General features: G+C 47.2%; 1 protein-coding gene across 3 annotated transcripts in view; it reads right to left on the reverse strand.

Moving 5' to 3' along the window:
• Nucleotides 1-106: 106 nt before the first annotated feature.
• The window catches only part of adamts12 (ADAM metallopeptidase with thrombospondin type 1 motif, 12), a 32,795-nt gene continuing 15,837 nt past the window's right edge, over nt 107-17,064 (reverse strand). For all 3 annotated transcript variants that reach the window (XM_023836733.2, XM_023836732.2, XM_023836734.2), the window contains 16 exons: nt 16,381-16,525; nt 14,207-14,299; nt 13,532-13,677; nt 12,633-12,802; nt 11,872-12,005; nt 10,922-11,042; nt 10,304-10,548; nt 9,235-9,376; nt 8,430-8,556; nt 8,022-8,232; nt 6,807-7,589; nt 5,869-6,021; nt 4,874-5,047; nt 3,909-4,055; nt 2,918-3,068; nt 107-2,370 (listed from right to left, as the gene is read on the reverse strand). In XM_023836733.2, the coding sequence (XP_023692501.2) occupies nt 2,255-2,370; nt 2,918-3,068; nt 3,909-4,055; nt 4,874-5,047; nt 5,869-6,021; nt 6,807-7,589; nt 8,022-8,232; nt 8,430-8,556; nt 9,235-9,376; nt 10,304-10,548; nt 10,922-11,042; nt 11,872-12,005; nt 12,633-12,802; nt 13,532-13,677; nt 14,207-14,299; nt 16,381-16,525 (3,058 nt within the window). In that variant the 3' untranslated portion in view covers nt 107-2,254. The remainder of the gene's footprint in view (nt 2,371-2,917; nt 3,069-3,908; nt 4,056-4,873; nt 5,048-5,868; nt 6,022-6,806; nt 7,590-8,021; nt 8,233-8,429; nt 8,557-9,234; nt 9,377-10,303; nt 10,549-10,921; nt 11,043-11,871; nt 12,006-12,632; nt 12,803-13,531; nt 13,678-14,206; nt 14,300-16,380; nt 16,526-17,064) is intronic.

The following is a 17,064-nucleotide window of genomic DNA, read 5'->3' on the forward strand; positions in this document are numbered from 1 at the left end:
TGTACTTTCTTAATCTGTAAATTTATTTAGTTTTAGAATTATCGATGCTTATAATAAAGGCTGGATGGCGATTTGAAAAGATCAGTCTAAAGTGAAGCGAGAGGCACACAGTCAATAACGGCATTTATTAATGCAGATATTCGAGGTACAGGCAGTCTGTCAGTCACGTACATTATCAAATACTTAGACCTATTATCAAGGCCTGAGAGTGATGACCAGCAACACCTCATGCACATTCAGATGTTAGCTGAAATGCTAGCACCGCAGTTTTAACAGCCACATTGATTTCAGAACAAATCAAAACCAACAAAACATTTTGGGGTCACCCCAATCGGATGTACAATATATTTGCACAATTTATACTCCAGTTCTCAAGGGCCACAAGGTTGGTACATGCATGGATGTAAAATATGGGGGATGGGGAGTTGTAACCCCCTCAATAATCAAAACCAGCAACTACAACCCACCTGGATCCCCTTAAATGGGTGAAGACCACACCCCAATGCCCAACCTGAAGTTATGCCCTTGGGTACATGAGTTTTCTATTGACTGTGAACAGCTTGTCAAATGACTTGAATTCAGATTTAATAATGAAAGAGTGAGATGTTACCAAGTGACCACTGCCCAAAGATCACTCAGCCATGGGACCACAGAAAATAAAATTATGAATTAGGGACCATATTTAAAGTAGCATTGTTTCCTTTGTAATTTTCATTTGTTCTTGTTGGCACCTTGACTGGTTTCACTAATCAAAAAAAGTTGTGAGGTCACATTTACAAATGTGTGACAATACAGCAAAGCAATTGCCATTTAGAAGTTCACATTGCATACTTCAGTGAGTCCCCTTGTAAACATTATCCATGCAGACCCATACATATTCTGAACATATTCCCTACACCAAATAAAACATGCCTGACAAAGAGGAACCCTTTTCTAACAGTGAGTCCTAGGATGATTAAATTCTGGTGGATTTTGAAATCCCGATTGACGTACGAAGGAATGGGTAGCGGGGAAATTATGAGCATGAACTTAAAACCCCGGTTTTGCTTCTATTTGGTTTCGCTGTACTCTGTCGCGAATCTAGAGTGCTTCAGTTATCTATGGGATAAAACATATAAAAAAGTGTTAGCCAAACATAATAAGAACAGGCAGTCAGAGGCACCAGAAGAGGCCTAAGTGGAGTGACAGTAAGCACAGGATAATTTACAGACACATCCATGTGCTGATTGTGGAGGACACCTGTAGCTTCTGGAAGTATCTGGCTAAATACACAGTATCCCATAGCACCCTGTTCTCACAATCACTGCCCTGCTTCTTAAGTCAGCAGGGAATTAATTTCTTCTGCCCTGTTTTTACCATACATTTAATCTATTTACCATACAAATGCAACAGTCTGAATATCCTGTTGAAAATAAATTGTTATAATATCCTTATAAAAATACTTTGTAATACAGCTGAACATGTTTGTATTATTATTGATTAATATCCTATCCTGAACTAACACTGAGGCTGAACACTGTGCTAACACAAAGCTGAACCAAACTGTATTTTGCTGCGAAACACTACTGTATTTCCGTAGTCGACCAGCAAGTGTTAGGCTGTTGCAACATATCACTCAGTGCGTCTCAGTGTAAAAATAAGGAGCAAATTTACTAGCTCTAATCCAGCACCATGGCCGTTTCAGTGACAGAGTAACCATGCATGCATTATTGTCTTCCACCTCATCAAGGAAATCCATTTAAAAATATTCTGATCATCCTTTGCCATCTATGAGGCACAAAATGAAAGTCACTGAACAGAACAGTGTAAGACTCGTATTAAGCACCACGGAGATGTTCAGCGTAGTTGGGCGGGTGGCCACTTCTCTTCCTGCGGTGGAATAACCACAGAGCGTTGGTGGGACCAGACCACAAGGCAGCGAGGTGTTCGGTTCATTGTGTCAGCAATGTCTTTGTGTCTCAGAGGGGCCATATCTCACAACTGGCAGAATAATAAAAATCTGTACCCTTTCAGCACCACCTACCACAGACTGAAGAGACACGCTAATCATGTTTTTGTGTGTTTTCTTTTTTCTTTTGTGTGTTTCTGTTTTGGGTGTGTTATATGTTTTAGCAGCGTATGTGCTCCTCGTGTTTGTCGATTATTGTGTGTTTCTCTGTTCTGTCTGTTGTTTGCTGAGGTTCAGCGCCTTGGTGGTTCCCAGTATGACAGTGGTTATATGCTAGTGGGGCTGCGGGGGGAGGGGTGATCACAGTTAACCCGCACAAGTGATGCAGCACCGTTTCCAGATGGAGCTGAGGGCACATCGACCCAGGAGTTTCAGTCTTTCACAGAATCGTGTGGACATGCTGTCCTTCGTACACCTGGGCACTGCGGAGGAGAAGAGGCAACGTATTAGCGTATCAGCAGGCCTCCAGCTTGGATATTCGGATTCGACGACATTCATTTCAACTGAAAAGTTACATTTTAGTACAGAAGGTAATTGATGTTCCAATACCTCGAACTCTCAGAAACTGTCGTTCTGTAAAATCCTTCAATATTCAATATTTACCTAGTTAACACCACTCCGTGTTTCCTGACTGCTCCTGGTGTTGCACTTTATCCGCTAAATTGAATTGTTGCCTTATTTGGTTCTTGCTGTGTTTCAAAGGTGCTGTGAATTATAGACTTATAATTGGGCATTAACTGGAAGCTCAGCGTAGCTGTGTTTATGCTTAGTTGACTACGTGGCAGCTGTATGTTTGTAACGTTATATTTTCCTCACTTGTTTGTTGTTTTAGACTAACATCATCGTCTAAATAAACACATGTAAATACTTAAACTAACTGGGATAAATCAGTGAGTTCTTTTCTCATAAAAGCATAAGCTAAACAGCTAAAGACAAAGAATTAGCTGATACCACTGAGCAGGGGCTTACCAGGGCCACTCTCGCATTTCTGCAGGTTGCACTTCTGGAAGTCGTCTGGCCGGCTGCTCCGTTCACACTGGCCGCCCTCCACGCCGCCCGACTCCTCATTCACACACGTCACCGCGCGGTGCTGCACTCCACCCCCACAGCTCACGGAGCACTGAGACAGGCAGAACCAAGACAGCCCAGACTGTGTTAGCGACTGGTTCAAACAGGCATCACCAATGTAGGGAGTGCGACAAATCAAACAGCAAGGACACAGAGCGCCAGCAGTCAGTGAAATGAGCATTAAAAAAAGGAGTCACACGTCAACAACACCCAGGACCCAGCCGGTATTCAAACACAGTGACAGACACAGTGCCTGCAGTCTGTCAGTCCAATTACTCCACAGACAGCATCAGCATATGCATACCGAACACGTCTGGGAATCATTAAAAAGGAATATAGAATCAGCAAGAAAAAAATGGTAACAGATACAGTGGGTGCACAAAACAATGAAAATACTTAACGATATTAATATGACGCAGTGAATATGGAGTAGGGTCACCCTCAGCCTGCAAAACATCACCAGTCCTTCTTGCTGGCATGGTTTTCCACACATTACATCATTTTGCGGTGTTTTGACTCATGAACCTGCAACTCAATGGCCTTTTTAACTCTGCTAGTTGCCTGGTGTTGCTCTGAAAACTCACAAGTCAAAGGGCTGACTGCCAGATCTCATCTACACCTGGAACTACCGATAACTGGCATTCAACCTAACATAACTCATTAGTTAATGTAAATATCTGTAGTTTGTCATCTTTGCTGGTCTTTGCAGTATAGTTTGAACCTCATCCAGAATTCTGCTATATTCAGGTTCAGTCTGGGCAGACAGTGACATCATTCACAATCACCTGACCAGGCTGAACCAGTCACATGGTCGCCCCTTGCTGCCCCTTGACCCTCCTACCACCTGCACAAAGTAAGGAAGAGCAGTTTGTACTTGGACTGGCCCTCTCACCTCCTCCCAGGCCATGGCCTGCCACTGGAAACACAAGTGCTGGTTGCACGGCTCGGTGCTGTTAGGCTTCTGGGTCGGCTCACAGCGGGCCGGTTCTGGGCAGTACACAAGGCGCTCCCGCTGGCCCTCACCACACCCCTTCGAGCACTGGGGGGTGGAGCAGACGTACTGTATAATGCAACTCAATAAAAAAAAAAATCCTACAACTTATTTTAGCATAGCTCCCTTACCAACATAGATGCTAGAGTAATTAACATTTAATGATGATGATGGAGACAATTGATCCATGTGGGGAAATTCTCTTTTTGCTTTCCATAACACACATGTAGGTGAGAGCAGTGAAGGGCAGCCCCTGCAATGGCGCCCTTGGGGCTGGGGGTTGAGGGCCTCGCTCAAGGACCCACGGACATGTGAACGTTCTAGCGAAGTCGGGTATCAAACCGACAACCTTCCGGTCATAGGCACAGAGGTTCAAGCCCACTGATCCACACACCCAAGTGTTTACAAAAACACATTAAAACAGGTCTTGGCTGGAACTGAACTAGTCCATCCATCTTAGTCTATCTTCTAACCACTCTTTGGGGTTACAGGATGGAGCCTATTGCAGGCAGCACAGGACAGGAGGGAGACAACCCTGGACAGGATGTCAGTCCATCACAGGGCTCTCACACACACACACACACACACACACACACACACGCACACACACACAGTACAGGCGATACAGATGCAGAGACATTCACCCACCCTCATGTCTTTGGCCGTGGATGGAAACTAGCGTATCAACACACATACACTCCACACATCCCTGGAGATATGAGACCACTGTGCAGTTCACAATTAAATAACCATAACTAAATGAAGGACCATTTTCCAGTGATGTTCTCAAGTCTTCTGGGAGCTCCTGGGATGCAGATAGCTTGTGGTGAAATGTTAGCATTAAGCGGATTTTGCACCCACCGTACCTTTCCCCAGGGGGAGAACTGCCAGGCTTCGCAAGGCCGCGAGAGGCAGGGCTCGGAACTGGGGGGGCGGTGCCCCACCGCCTGGCAGTGGTAGGGGCGTAGCACACGCTGGCTCTGGGTGTCCATGCATAGCACATCACGCTGCCTGCTGCCCCCTAGGCATCCCTCTGGGCACTGCAGACATGCAGAAAAACCACAGGAAAGAAAGACAGGGCGAGATAGAGGGCAGGGCGCATATCACTTTAAAATGTCAACTAATAAGTGACAGAACAGAAGCATGAGTGGTAACATTTTAATTAAGACCATGTTTTTAGTAATTTATAAACACATTCCTAGCAAATCATAATGCATTCATAAAGCATTATAAATGTGGCTATAAATATTTATATGCATTATGAATGCTTTATTCACCTCTCATCTATAATGCATTATAATAGTCAGTATAAGCATTAAGGATGCTTTGTACTACATTGTGCATTATATATGAGAGGTGCATAAAGCATTCGTAATGCATAATACACATGGCTATAATGTGTTATGCCTTTTTATAAATATTTATAGCCATGTTCATAATGCTTTATGATTATAAATGTGTTTATAAATGACTAAAAACATGACCTTGAGCCTTCAAGTGCTGGAAAACAGGGCCGCTGCAACCTCTGTCTTAACGGGGCCTTTTTTGCAAATCAGGACGAGTTCCATACTTACATTAGACAACAGAGGACACAAATAAATCTCACCTGCTGTCAACCCTCCTCTTTCACTTGTACCACAATCCCTGGCATCTTCTTTCCTTCCTGTCATACTATTTGATGTTGTCGATGCATATTTTGTTTGTTTGTTTTCAATTAATAGCACATAATTAATGCAATTAATGCAAATAACTCGCTCAAAATCACGATGGTGACCATATCTCTAGATCTGTTGCCTTTTCAGTCTCATGGTACATTAGCTAGTGCGCCACCTGCTGGTCCTTTTTGACTCATCTTGCTCACCTTGCCCCAGTCGCCACTGTGCCAGGTAGCACAGGGACGGAGATGGCACCTCCTGGCAGGGTCGGGTCTCCTGATGTCTGAGCAGAGCGCCTCCTGGGGGGAGCTGCATGTAACTGTTCGCCACATGGCCCCCAGGCCACAGGAGGTAGAGCACTGCACCAGGGCCACGTGGAAAAGACAGAGAAGGAGAACGTCATGGTATTTCACAGCGATTTAACGACCTCTATCCTTTATTATCTTCCGTAATTTATTATTCGGTAGAGGGTCATGGTGAGTCTGGGGCAAAGCTGCCAAAGCTGGTTTCAAAGCAGAACCAAATCTATCCCGAATGCCCAACTCCCCTGAACACACACAGTACTCCTACAACACTGGAAAGGACCAGATCAGCCCTGAATGCCTCGCCCCCCCTTGAACACACACAGTACTCCCACAGTCTTGCTAGGGACACGTCCCTTTTGTCCACACCCAAATCTATACCTTTGGTCCGGAACATATGACAGGAAGTACAAGGCATCAGGCAGGGACACCGTGGATGAGGTGCCAGTCCATCACAGAGCTCAGATATTCACACACCAAAGGCGTTTTCGAACACACCAATTCATTATTCATAGGCTATGATCATAGGCAGTTACACCTATACTTTTATTTATCTAGCTTTCGTCCAAAGCGGCATACAAGTGAGGATCAGAGAGTCGGGTCAGCCAGTGTCCCCAGGACTGAGGGCTTTGCTGAAGGGCCGAGCACTAACGTCACTGTGCCAGGCACTGGATTTAAACCAGCGACCATCTGATCACAGGCACAGGGTCCTAACCCATACAGCAGTGCACCATTCAGTGTAGTCTATTGTGATGAAGAACAGACCTCACTAGACTGGGTCCTATGGGTCACAGTGACTCACCCCACTGTGAACAGACCATCCGCAGACCATCTCCACCTACCTCACTCCAGTTGCCCACCACCCAGAAGACGTTCATGTTAACAGGAGGTCCATTGCTGTGGCTGCCTGTAGGGTTAGCTGTGCTGTTTGGTTCTGAGGTCCCGGCAAACCCAGCATCCTGGGCCGTCTGGGGTGAGGTAGGCAAGGTCTCTGGTGCCCCACCAGATTGCCCTGAGCTGGGCAGAGAGGCCTGGGTAGTTACTGGTCCCCATGTTGGACCCAGCGTCATGGAAGGGCTGTAGGAGGGTGTCCATGTGGAAGACGCTGAGGCTTCTGCAGGTGTCGAGGGAGGGGGCGTTGTGGGGGGGTCGGAGACGGTGGTAGCCGACGCCCACGGGCCGTGCCTCCCAGCCACAGCAGAGTCCTCTGTGATGTCGTCTAACTTATGCCGGTTGCCAGGAAACAAGAAGCCATCTGTGCTTCCTTCATCGTCCGACGTGAAAGAAGGGGCTGTGGGAGGCCCCCCGTCGCCCTCGCCGGCGTTTCGGCCCGCAGCATGGTGCCGGTCGCCCTCGGGGCTCGCCGCAGTGGAGGCTGCAGTGGAGCTAGCTGGAGGTCCGGGGTCTGCGGTCACCGTGGTGACAGTTTCTGTCTCCAGGGTGGAGGAGGTGTAGGTAGTGGCCTTCCTGCTGGCTGGGGGGGGCTTTCTGCGGGCGGAGGGGCAGCTCTGCAGCCCGCACAGGGCATGGGAGCGCGGCTTGCTGGAAGCTTGGCAGCGACGCCTGGGCGCCGTCCGGCAGGTGACGGTGCGCGACCTGACCCCGCCCCCACAGGAGGCGGAGCACTGCGGGGCAAGGGGCACATGCGGCACAGTTGACAAAACGCTAAAGTAACTCAGGAAAAGTGAAATAAAGATTACTGTCTGTGCCTGCCAGGAATTTTCAGTCACTGAAGATCACAGAGAAAATCAATATCATCATTGTCGATTTTTACTTCAGTTGTTCAATGTTTTGATGCATCAAAAGGCATCATTGTGAGTAAACAGAAAAATCCCAGCATGCTCTGTGGTGTGCAGTGTTGAGTTTTATATCGCCAGTTGTGTTACACAGAGCATTAAACTGTGTTAAGCGTTACGTGTGAAACAGTGCTGAGTGACAGGTAGTTGAGTGTTAAATGGTGTTAAATGTTAAGTAATATTAAGTGTTACACATCACTGAGTATAACATTCTATAGAGAGCAGTGATAATGTTAAACAAAGCTGAGTAGTGTTAAGCACCTCACTCCAGGGTCCCACGGCCCATTCGGACCCGCACTGCACATCTCGGTTGCAGGGCACTGCAGGTTTGGGTTTGAGCAGGTTTCTGCAGTCCCCAGGGTGCAGCACGCGCTCCTCCGAGCCCACGGACCGCACGCACAGCACCGTGCGCTTCTTCAGGCCAGACGGGCCACAGGGGGCGGAGCAAGGCTGCCAGGCGCCCACCCACCACCTGGGGGCAGTCATGAAGGGGAGAATTAGCAGTCAGGGAGGGGGCGGAGTTATTCTCCAAATGACATCAACAAAGCTTCACGAATAAATCAGAAATCAGGGCAAACGTTAAGCTGTTAACCTTCTTTTTTAGAAATGAGTCAGCTAAGCATTAATAGCTATAAATATTCTACCTCCAAACAGATGAGGGCGCCATACCTAGCCGGGCAGTCTATCTTCTTGCACTTGCGTTGCCGGTCTTTGGGTCGCGTTATGGGGTCACAGAGAGACTCCTCCACCACTCCAGCCTCAGCCTCGAAGCAGCGGACTGGCTGGTTTTGGATCCCTGTGTTCCAGGATAGGAAGTGGTATTCAGCAGGCCATGTTATTTTGAGATGGCTAAAAGGCACAATGGACATAGCAAATTCAAAAGGTAAAGCCAGAGGAGAACATGGAAAATTGGAGAATTGGAAAATTATGGCTAATTTTGGGGGTACTCTGAGTTAAAAGCATTTACAGCTGTAGGTCTTTCTGAGATCAGCGTACTGTTCTGACCTTGTGCCCCATGCTGCCTGGCACAGGCTCCAGCCCCCTCACGCCCCCCCAGGATATGCATTTGGAGGTCATTCTTTTTGAGTAAATAATTTCAAATGGGCTCACAACAATTTGTCCTTTCTGCTTGCCAGAATTCCACTAACTCTTTCAAAAGGCCTCTTTTGTCTTAATTAAGAAAACATCTTTTTTTTTAAATTTGAAATCTTTTTAAATTATGTCATTTTAGTCGCACAGAACATCTGACTTTACAAATATGATACATCAGATGAATCTAAATTTCAGTCATAACCAGGGTGTTGCAGGCTGTGCTGGGTTCAGCTGGCCATGCCTGCAATCTGTCAAAAACACATTAGATTTAAGAGGTTAAGAAGAAATCAGACAGCGGAGCTGGTGGGTTGGGGAGCTGCAGGCTCAACACCAAATTTTGATTTGATTTTTGTCTTTAATCTGATATAAAGCTTTGACTCACCTGCCCCACAGGTGGCGCTGCAGTCAGTCCAGGCACCATGTTTCCACCTGTACTCCGGTTGCAGAATCTCGTTGCCTCTCTGACGGCTCTTTCTGATGGTGTATTCATACTTGATTCCCGGGTTCTTCTCTTGGAAAAGAAGCTGGATGGTGAAAGCAAAACATCAGCCTAAATCCAGAGAAAGTATAATACCATCTCACCCGAAACACCCCCTGAATCCGGGCTCCATCTCACCCGAAACACCCCCTGAATCCGGGCTCCATCTCACCCGAAACACCCCCTGAATCCGGACCCCATCTCACCCGAAACACCCCCTGAATCCGGACCCCATCTCACCCGAAACACCCCCTGAATCCGGACCCCATCTCACCCGAAACACCCCCTGAATCCGGACCCCATCTCACCCGAAACACCCCCTGAATCCGGACCCCATCTCACCCGAAACACCCCCTGAATCCGGACCCCATCTCACCCGAAACACCCCCTGAATCCGGACCCCATCTCACCCGAAACACCCCCTGAATCCGGGCCCCATCTCACCCGAAACACCCCCTGAATCCGGACCCCATCTCACCCGAAACATCCCCTGAATCCCGGCTCCATCTCACCCGAAACTCCCCCTGTATCCGGACCCCATCTCACCCAAAACTCCCCCTGTATCCGTGCTCCATCTCAGCCGAAACTCCCCCTGAATCCGGACCCCATCTCACCCGAAACTCCCTCTGAATCCGGGCCCCATCTCACTTGAAACTCCCCCTGAATTCAGATTCCATTTCAATGAAATTTGCTGTTTGGGGGAGGGAGGATTTTTGATAAACTTGAGAATTTCACATGATTGTCTTTTATTATCAAAAGGGGCATTTTGGGTGGATCCCCTCATTATATTTTCAGTGGTCCTCATGCCACAATGGGCCCATGGGTGGATGCTGTTCCACCCCTGCCTCCTCCGTTCCGGGCCAGGAGCTCTTCGTGAGGTGACAGTGCCCCATAATCTGTTTCTCCCTGTTGCGGTGTCACCCGCTGCTCCTGTGGGGGGGCAGTACCTGTTTGAGGGTACAGGCCGCTGTACCTGGATCATGATTGGCTCCCGCGTGGGCCCCGGTGAAGTCAGGTTCTCCAGGTTGCCACTCCTCTCGTAGTAGAAGGTGGCCCCCCCCGCTTCGTACTCGCCCTTCCATTGGATGATATAGCGCCCATTCAGGTAGTACTCCTCTGTGTCCTGCCCCCTTAGTGCCAGGAAGTTAGCGGCTTCCTCTACCTCTTGCACCACGATATCCCGCGCCCCCTCCGGTATCAGTCCCACGTCCACGTAACCTGGAGGCCACATGTGTCACAGACAAACAAATCAGGGGCAACAGAGGCCTCGTCACATGACAGAGGACCGTGCTTGTGGGTCACTCTAGTTATTGACTAATAATGTAATACATGCTCTCCAGGGTGTTGCTCTGCCTTGTCCAGGGAGGCCTCCATGCCTTCCTGTGACCCTCACCAGGACAGGTGGATAGACGTATGGATGGCTGGATGGATGGATCTAACAGCACAGAATTTCCTAAAGAATTCCAGTCGGACATGTGTCCCTTTCACTGATGTTCTGGGTCACATTAGAAGGAGCAATAATGCTGAACCATGAAGGTACGTTGCCAAGGTGTCGCATGGGGAGGACAGTATGCCGGGGGGGGGGGCTCACCATGACCTTCCCCCTCCTCAAAGCTCCTCCGAACGGTCTGGCAGGAAGAGCCATCCCCCAGGCACACCCCACAGCGGTCCTCCACGGCGTTTGAGTTGATGCCATAGTCACAGCCCACTTCCTGGGGGGGGGGGGGGGGTGATCAGGCACACCAGGAACACACACAAACACACGTTTCATTTCTTTGTGGGGACCGTCCATTCATCTCTATGGGGAAAAAACCCTAATCCCAACAATGACAACTTTAACTGCTACCCAGCCCTAACCTTAACCATAAGTAACCAAACATTTTCAGGCATTTTAAGTTTTTTGATTGCAGACACAGATTTTTATAAAATGGAGTTTCCGCTTGTGGGGACCGAGATGATCCCCATAAAGTCAAAACAACAGTTTTTTTTTTTTATCACATTGTGGGCACGTTTGGGTCCCACAATGTAACATACGCATAACCCACGCACACACATGTTTAAAGCATGTTAATATACCATGTGATCTCCTAACCATAAGTCACTAAGGTTTATGAAAAGGGGGGAGGGGCTAAACCTTTACTAGGAGGGTCAGATCGTAATGAAAATGAATAAGAACACATGACTCAAACTAATTAATGTACATTTATTTGCAGGGAAGGCTAAAGGCCCCCGAAACAGCCCTGGCAATATTCTCACAGAATGGGGTCATGCCAGGTCATATTTGGGTTACCTCTGTACACACACATACGGTGCAGCCACCACGGTGACTCGCTGCCCATCTACAGTATCACCCCCTGCTTCCTCCTGATGATGATGATGAAACCCTTTATTGCTGTTGCTCCTATCTATCACTTTGACATTTCTTGCTGGCATGTGACATCCAAGTGCCTAATTCCGCTTCTTATGGTGACCTTCCTGTTTAAAGCGGGACACCTCCATAGACAAAGCAAGTTTCTGCCAGTTTTGCCCCCGGCGCACTACCTTACACACGCCGTTAATGCACACACTCCGGCTGCTGTTGTGCACAAAGCACGGCGTCCCGTCCGTCACGGCGTCCAGCATCTTCTCCGAGAACTGGTCATCCACTGGCCGGCAGTGCAGCTCGCAGGGGTAGGCTGGGGTCCAGGGTGGGGGGCAGAAATGGTGGGAAGGAAAGAAGGGAGGGAAGAAAATAAGGGAAGTGAAGAAATGATGCAAGAATGAAATGGGAATTAAGAATTGATAAGAGAATACAGAGCGACCAGGAGAGAATGAAATATATGTATATAATCAGTTCTACTGGCTCTCAGTTATGTTTGTTCTTCCTGATCATCAACACCTCACTAAAATGCAGTTAAACTAAGAGCGTTTTTATTTTACGACTATTTAACGGTAGATTGTATGTAAAAGAAATTAATTCTGTGTCTCGATTCCTTTCCAAAGGCACTGGTATGTTTTTATTACTTGTTTTACACTGTCTCACTACTTTCTTATTGTGAGTTCAATAGTGCTGTATTAGCTGGGGGGAGAAAGTGCACATATGGCTGTAGTCATCCAGTTTTGCTTATTTTATTGGGGGGGGGGGGGGTTATAGTTTAACAAACTGCTATGAAATGAGGCCGGGCAATAAACACTGATGTAATTACTAAAAAATGAAATCCTGGAATATAAAAAGGTCTGATCTCAGCACTCTGAACATAGGCTGCAGGGCAAACAGCATGACCAGGATGGGGAGGGTGTTTACTGGCAAGCGTGAAACGTACCAGTGCTGATAACGGGGATCCACTGGTACAGCTGGTTCTTGAAGGGTACCGTGTCGAACTCACTGCATTGCATCTGGCGGAAGGTAGGCTGTTCCTGGCCGCAGCGTTTGCTGTTGCAGACACGGTAGCGCTTTCGCTCGCCCATGCAATATTTCCCGCCAAATTCTGGCCTAAAAGAAAAAAAAAAAGTCACAGTGACCGACTTCGGTGCTTCTACACATTTTCAGGTTTCACAGTAACCAACATGCTGCCATCATTATGCTCTCATCAGCATAAGTAATGATAATTGATTGCAGCATGTTCACGTCTTCGATGCAGCAATGGTGGTGGGTGGGGTCAGTATGGAGGGGTGGGGACAGGGTGGGGAGCAGGTCAGCCCCAGTTGGGGAGATATATAGACATGCCTGCACTGACCGAGCCAGCTGCTTTCTCAGGGGGGGGCAGAGTGGAGTGAGGTAGCTATCTATACACTTTCACTCGAGCCATAAATCCAGCAAATTCTCAAATAACCTTTAATACCCTTTAAAAATATCTTGGAATACACTGGGTGACTTGGGACACAGCCCAGAGAACACTGCAGTGAAGCAGCATGCTTCCACACACCTGCAGCATATCTGAGACAACCCAGTCCATCGAGAACTCCCAGCCAGTCCACATTTTTGCTCCCTCCCAGCATCCTGATCCAAAAACAAGCAATCGAGAACACCGAACACCTGGTACAGGTGTGCTGGCAGTGGGGAGGGAGCAAAAATGTGGACTGGCTGCGAGTTCCCGATGGACTGGGTTGAGAAACATTGACTTACAGAATCCTGAGTGGTATAATTGCACGTTTCATATATGTTTTCCATCTGTAAGCACAGAAAGAAGAGCATGAGGCACTGGGGTGGGGGATCACTCACTTGGGCCGGTCGCACTCTCTCTCAGCAGACTGGATCCCGGCCCCACAGGTGCGGGAGCAGTGAGACCAGGAGCTCCACAAACCCCAGGCCCCGTTCACCGTCTCGGGTAGCTTCCCTACGATTACACACTCCCCAGAGATGCACCACTGCAGGGGGACACGAGGAGAGTTTCTGCCAGTTAAGCCCCACATGACACATACAGCCAATAGTCTCGTTCCACGATAACAACCACCAATCATCATTTAGTATGTATAGAAGAAAAACACGTAGCAGGGCAACATAAATGATCAGGATTTTCAACAAGAGCTGTCTGTGCAGGCCTCACTGTTAGGCATTTGTAAGCAAAACACTAGCTTCCCAGATTATTTTCTACGTAGATGTACATCTTATCATGAATAAGGTATGAAACACTAGGGGCCTGTAACACAAAGCCAGATTTCTTACTTAGCCAGATAAGTTGACAAATTTAAGGTACCCCAGTTTACGTGGACTTTATCTTAGCTCACTTGCATTTAGCCCAGACTACATTAAATCCGACAAGTTGCCAGGCTTTGTGATACAGACCCTCTGTCTGGAGTGTGTCACTTTTTAGCAAAAGCAGAATGAATTCATGAAATACACATGGCACGAGTGAAAAATGTAAATCCCCCTCCACAATAAAGAACAGCAACATACCTTATTTGGTCCACATCTGGTCCCATCAGCCGGAGCATCCATCTTGGATCGACAGGAGCCATTCACAGAGCACCACAGAATCTGGCAAATGTTCTGCAGATGACAGAAATTCAGCGCTAAGTTCTGAGCTCTACAGAATATTCCAAACTCGTGTTCTGTGCTTTGTAGATGGTAGACAGATTGGGTTGGATGTAGAGATGGCATGATATAAATTTTCTGCATTTAGTGTTGTAGCGGCATTGTTTGAGTATAAGAATGGGAAAATATAATGGTCATGTTGCTCAAACAAAAGCTATGTCAGCGTCAGTACCCTTCCATCCCTGCCCTATGCGTTTTATCCCCGTTTGACCAGAAGGTGGCGCTGGCCATCCTGATCCTTCCTGTGTCTTGTAGCCCCTAGCTTCCATGTGTCTGTTATGATTTATCTTTGGGTCCCTGTTATAGGTTATCCTGCTCATTCCTTGTTTTATTATGTTCTGCATGCACTTCTGTTCCTAGTCTTTCTTAGTGCTGTTAACCTGTAGTGTTTGTTAATGTTCTACTGCTTGTTAATTGTAATCCATCCTACCTGTTCCTTGTTGACCCGAATCCTTTTGATTGATTAATTTGATTACGATGTACAGCTGTCCCTTGTTTGCCCTGATTCTCTGTGCATATTTAAGTGCCTGCCCTCGCTCCATTTGTTAGTCAGTCCCTGTGTCTAGTTACTGCGTGTTTGTTACTCTGTTCCATTGCCTTGTCCTGTTCCCAGTGTTTCCTTGTTGCATTACTATACGTTTCTTAGAGCCTGTTCTTGTTTTTACCATTGTTTTTTCCGATCCCTTGCATTCCTTTATTTTGTGCCTTTCCCATTGGTGTTCATTTCCTTAAAACCCCATCAGTGGCTCATTACCTTTTTCCCACCTTTGCCTTGTTGCACAGTAACAAGCAACAGGAAGAAATTCATGGCCGAGAGGATTTACACCAGTCTGCTTCTGCTGCAAACGTGCAGTAACTAGACACAACGAGACAAGTCTCCAGTACAAATGGAGCACACACAAGACTTTTAAGTAATAACCAAACTTTAGAAAGAATACAAGTCTAATGATCTAGTTTGCATACATTTTACTGTGTTGAGACTTAAGAAAAATCAGCACTAGCTTTACATACATTGCACATCCCTCAGCGTAAAGTACAGTTACTGTATTTCCACAGCCAACATAAAGGTTCCGACACAAATGCATTGCCGAACAACTGGCCATCATGTGACCCTCACTTCTGTTTATGGTATGTCACACTAAGGCTATCAGCATTTTCGTGATTTTTCAGGCTAGACCAATCTTTCTTGGAAAATCGGAATGGGTTCTTGCTACTCCCCACCCTCGTTTTTTGCCGGTACTGACCCGATACTGATAGCGGGCATCAGATCAGTGCCATCTCTCGTAGAAGGGATGTGCTGCTGATATCTACTGTGCATATATGGCCTCATTTGTTTTCAAACACCTTGCATTAAAGTTGAAGCTTTTGAAGGCAAACAAATCTGATGTGACTGTGTACAGCTGGACAACAAATCAAGAAGGGGAGAAGACCAGCTGCAGAGACTGAGCAAGAGTCAAGAGGAGAAGGCGAAAATGCAGCACACATTGTATATACAGCTTCTGACACTGGGAGAAATATACACGACTTAATGTTTGAAATGCTCATTTTTCCCCCATGCCTGCATCTGCTACCGCACATTTGCAAATGACTCACAAGCCTCTGCAGAACAATCTGGGCACTGAGTCAGACATCTGAGGTTACGAGGCCTATTTCCATCATCATCATATTTTTTCCCACTTTTTGTCATACTGGTTTGATGCAAGATGGCCTGAATTTCCATAAAAGGATGACAAGGCTAAGCAGGAGAAGAGGGTTAAATAGTTTAAATGGCTACATCTCTGAAATAGCTGGGAAATCAGAGAAAGCCGGCTAGTGAAGGTAAACTGCCTAAACAGGAGAAACAGCCCGAATTGTTAAAATGGCTTAAATCTCTGGGTAAACAGGCCAAACAAGCTAAACTGGGTAAACGTGCTGAATATGCTAACTAGTTAAATAGCTAAATTGGCTGGGTAAACGGGGTAAACAAGCCAAGCAAGTAAAACTGGCTAAATAGGCTGATCTGTGCCAAACCAGGAATGGAGTGTTTGATCTCTCACCTCTACTTGGGGGCAGGAGGTGGCATTGGGACCATACTGCAGCTGGCACTGGTGCTGGATGGTGTACTTCACACCAGGGGCCTCCAAAGATGTGCTGAGATCTGTCTTGGAGGGCCGGTCATCCAGGCATGACCCCCAACCACGACTATGAGTCACCAGGGAGAGGCATGAGACCAGGAGAAAGGGAAGGGGGGGGTAGGGAGGTGAGAGGAGGGAGGGATAGAGGGATGCTGACTAATAAACTCACACAGTAAACCCGCAGAAATCTCCATAAGGAATTTGCGAATGGGGATTATGCTGGTAGCACCATTGACTTCTGGTGGACAATAATGCAAAAAAAACTGCAGAACTAGTGTCTTGTTACCAGTTTAAAACTGGATTGCACTTATCACAGTATATTTTATGGCCTGCAGTCCAGCTCAGGGAATTTAAGATGTTCTTGAAATTAGACAGATGGGTGACCTGAATCTGGCTTCAGAATCTAGGTCAAGCTAACATGGGTGTGGTTAGTTTCACGTGGGTGTCATTAGTTTTCCCCCTGGGAGCCCAACGTGGCCAAAATTCCAGGGACACTTGAAGAAGGCAAGAAGCCAGGTTACTAAAAGCCTAGGGGAAGACATGCTGAGTGAGCGGATCCCACAGAAAGTGCAATGAAGTAGAACCACATCTAGCAGCACAAAGAAA

This window comes from Paramormyrops kingsleyae, chromosome 2 (assembly GCF_048594095.1).
Source record: "Paramormyrops kingsleyae isolate MSU_618 chromosome 2, PKINGS_0.4, whole genome shotgun sequence".
NCBI lineage: Eukaryota > Metazoa > Chordata > Actinopteri > Osteoglossiformes > Mormyridae > Paramormyrops > Paramormyrops kingsleyae.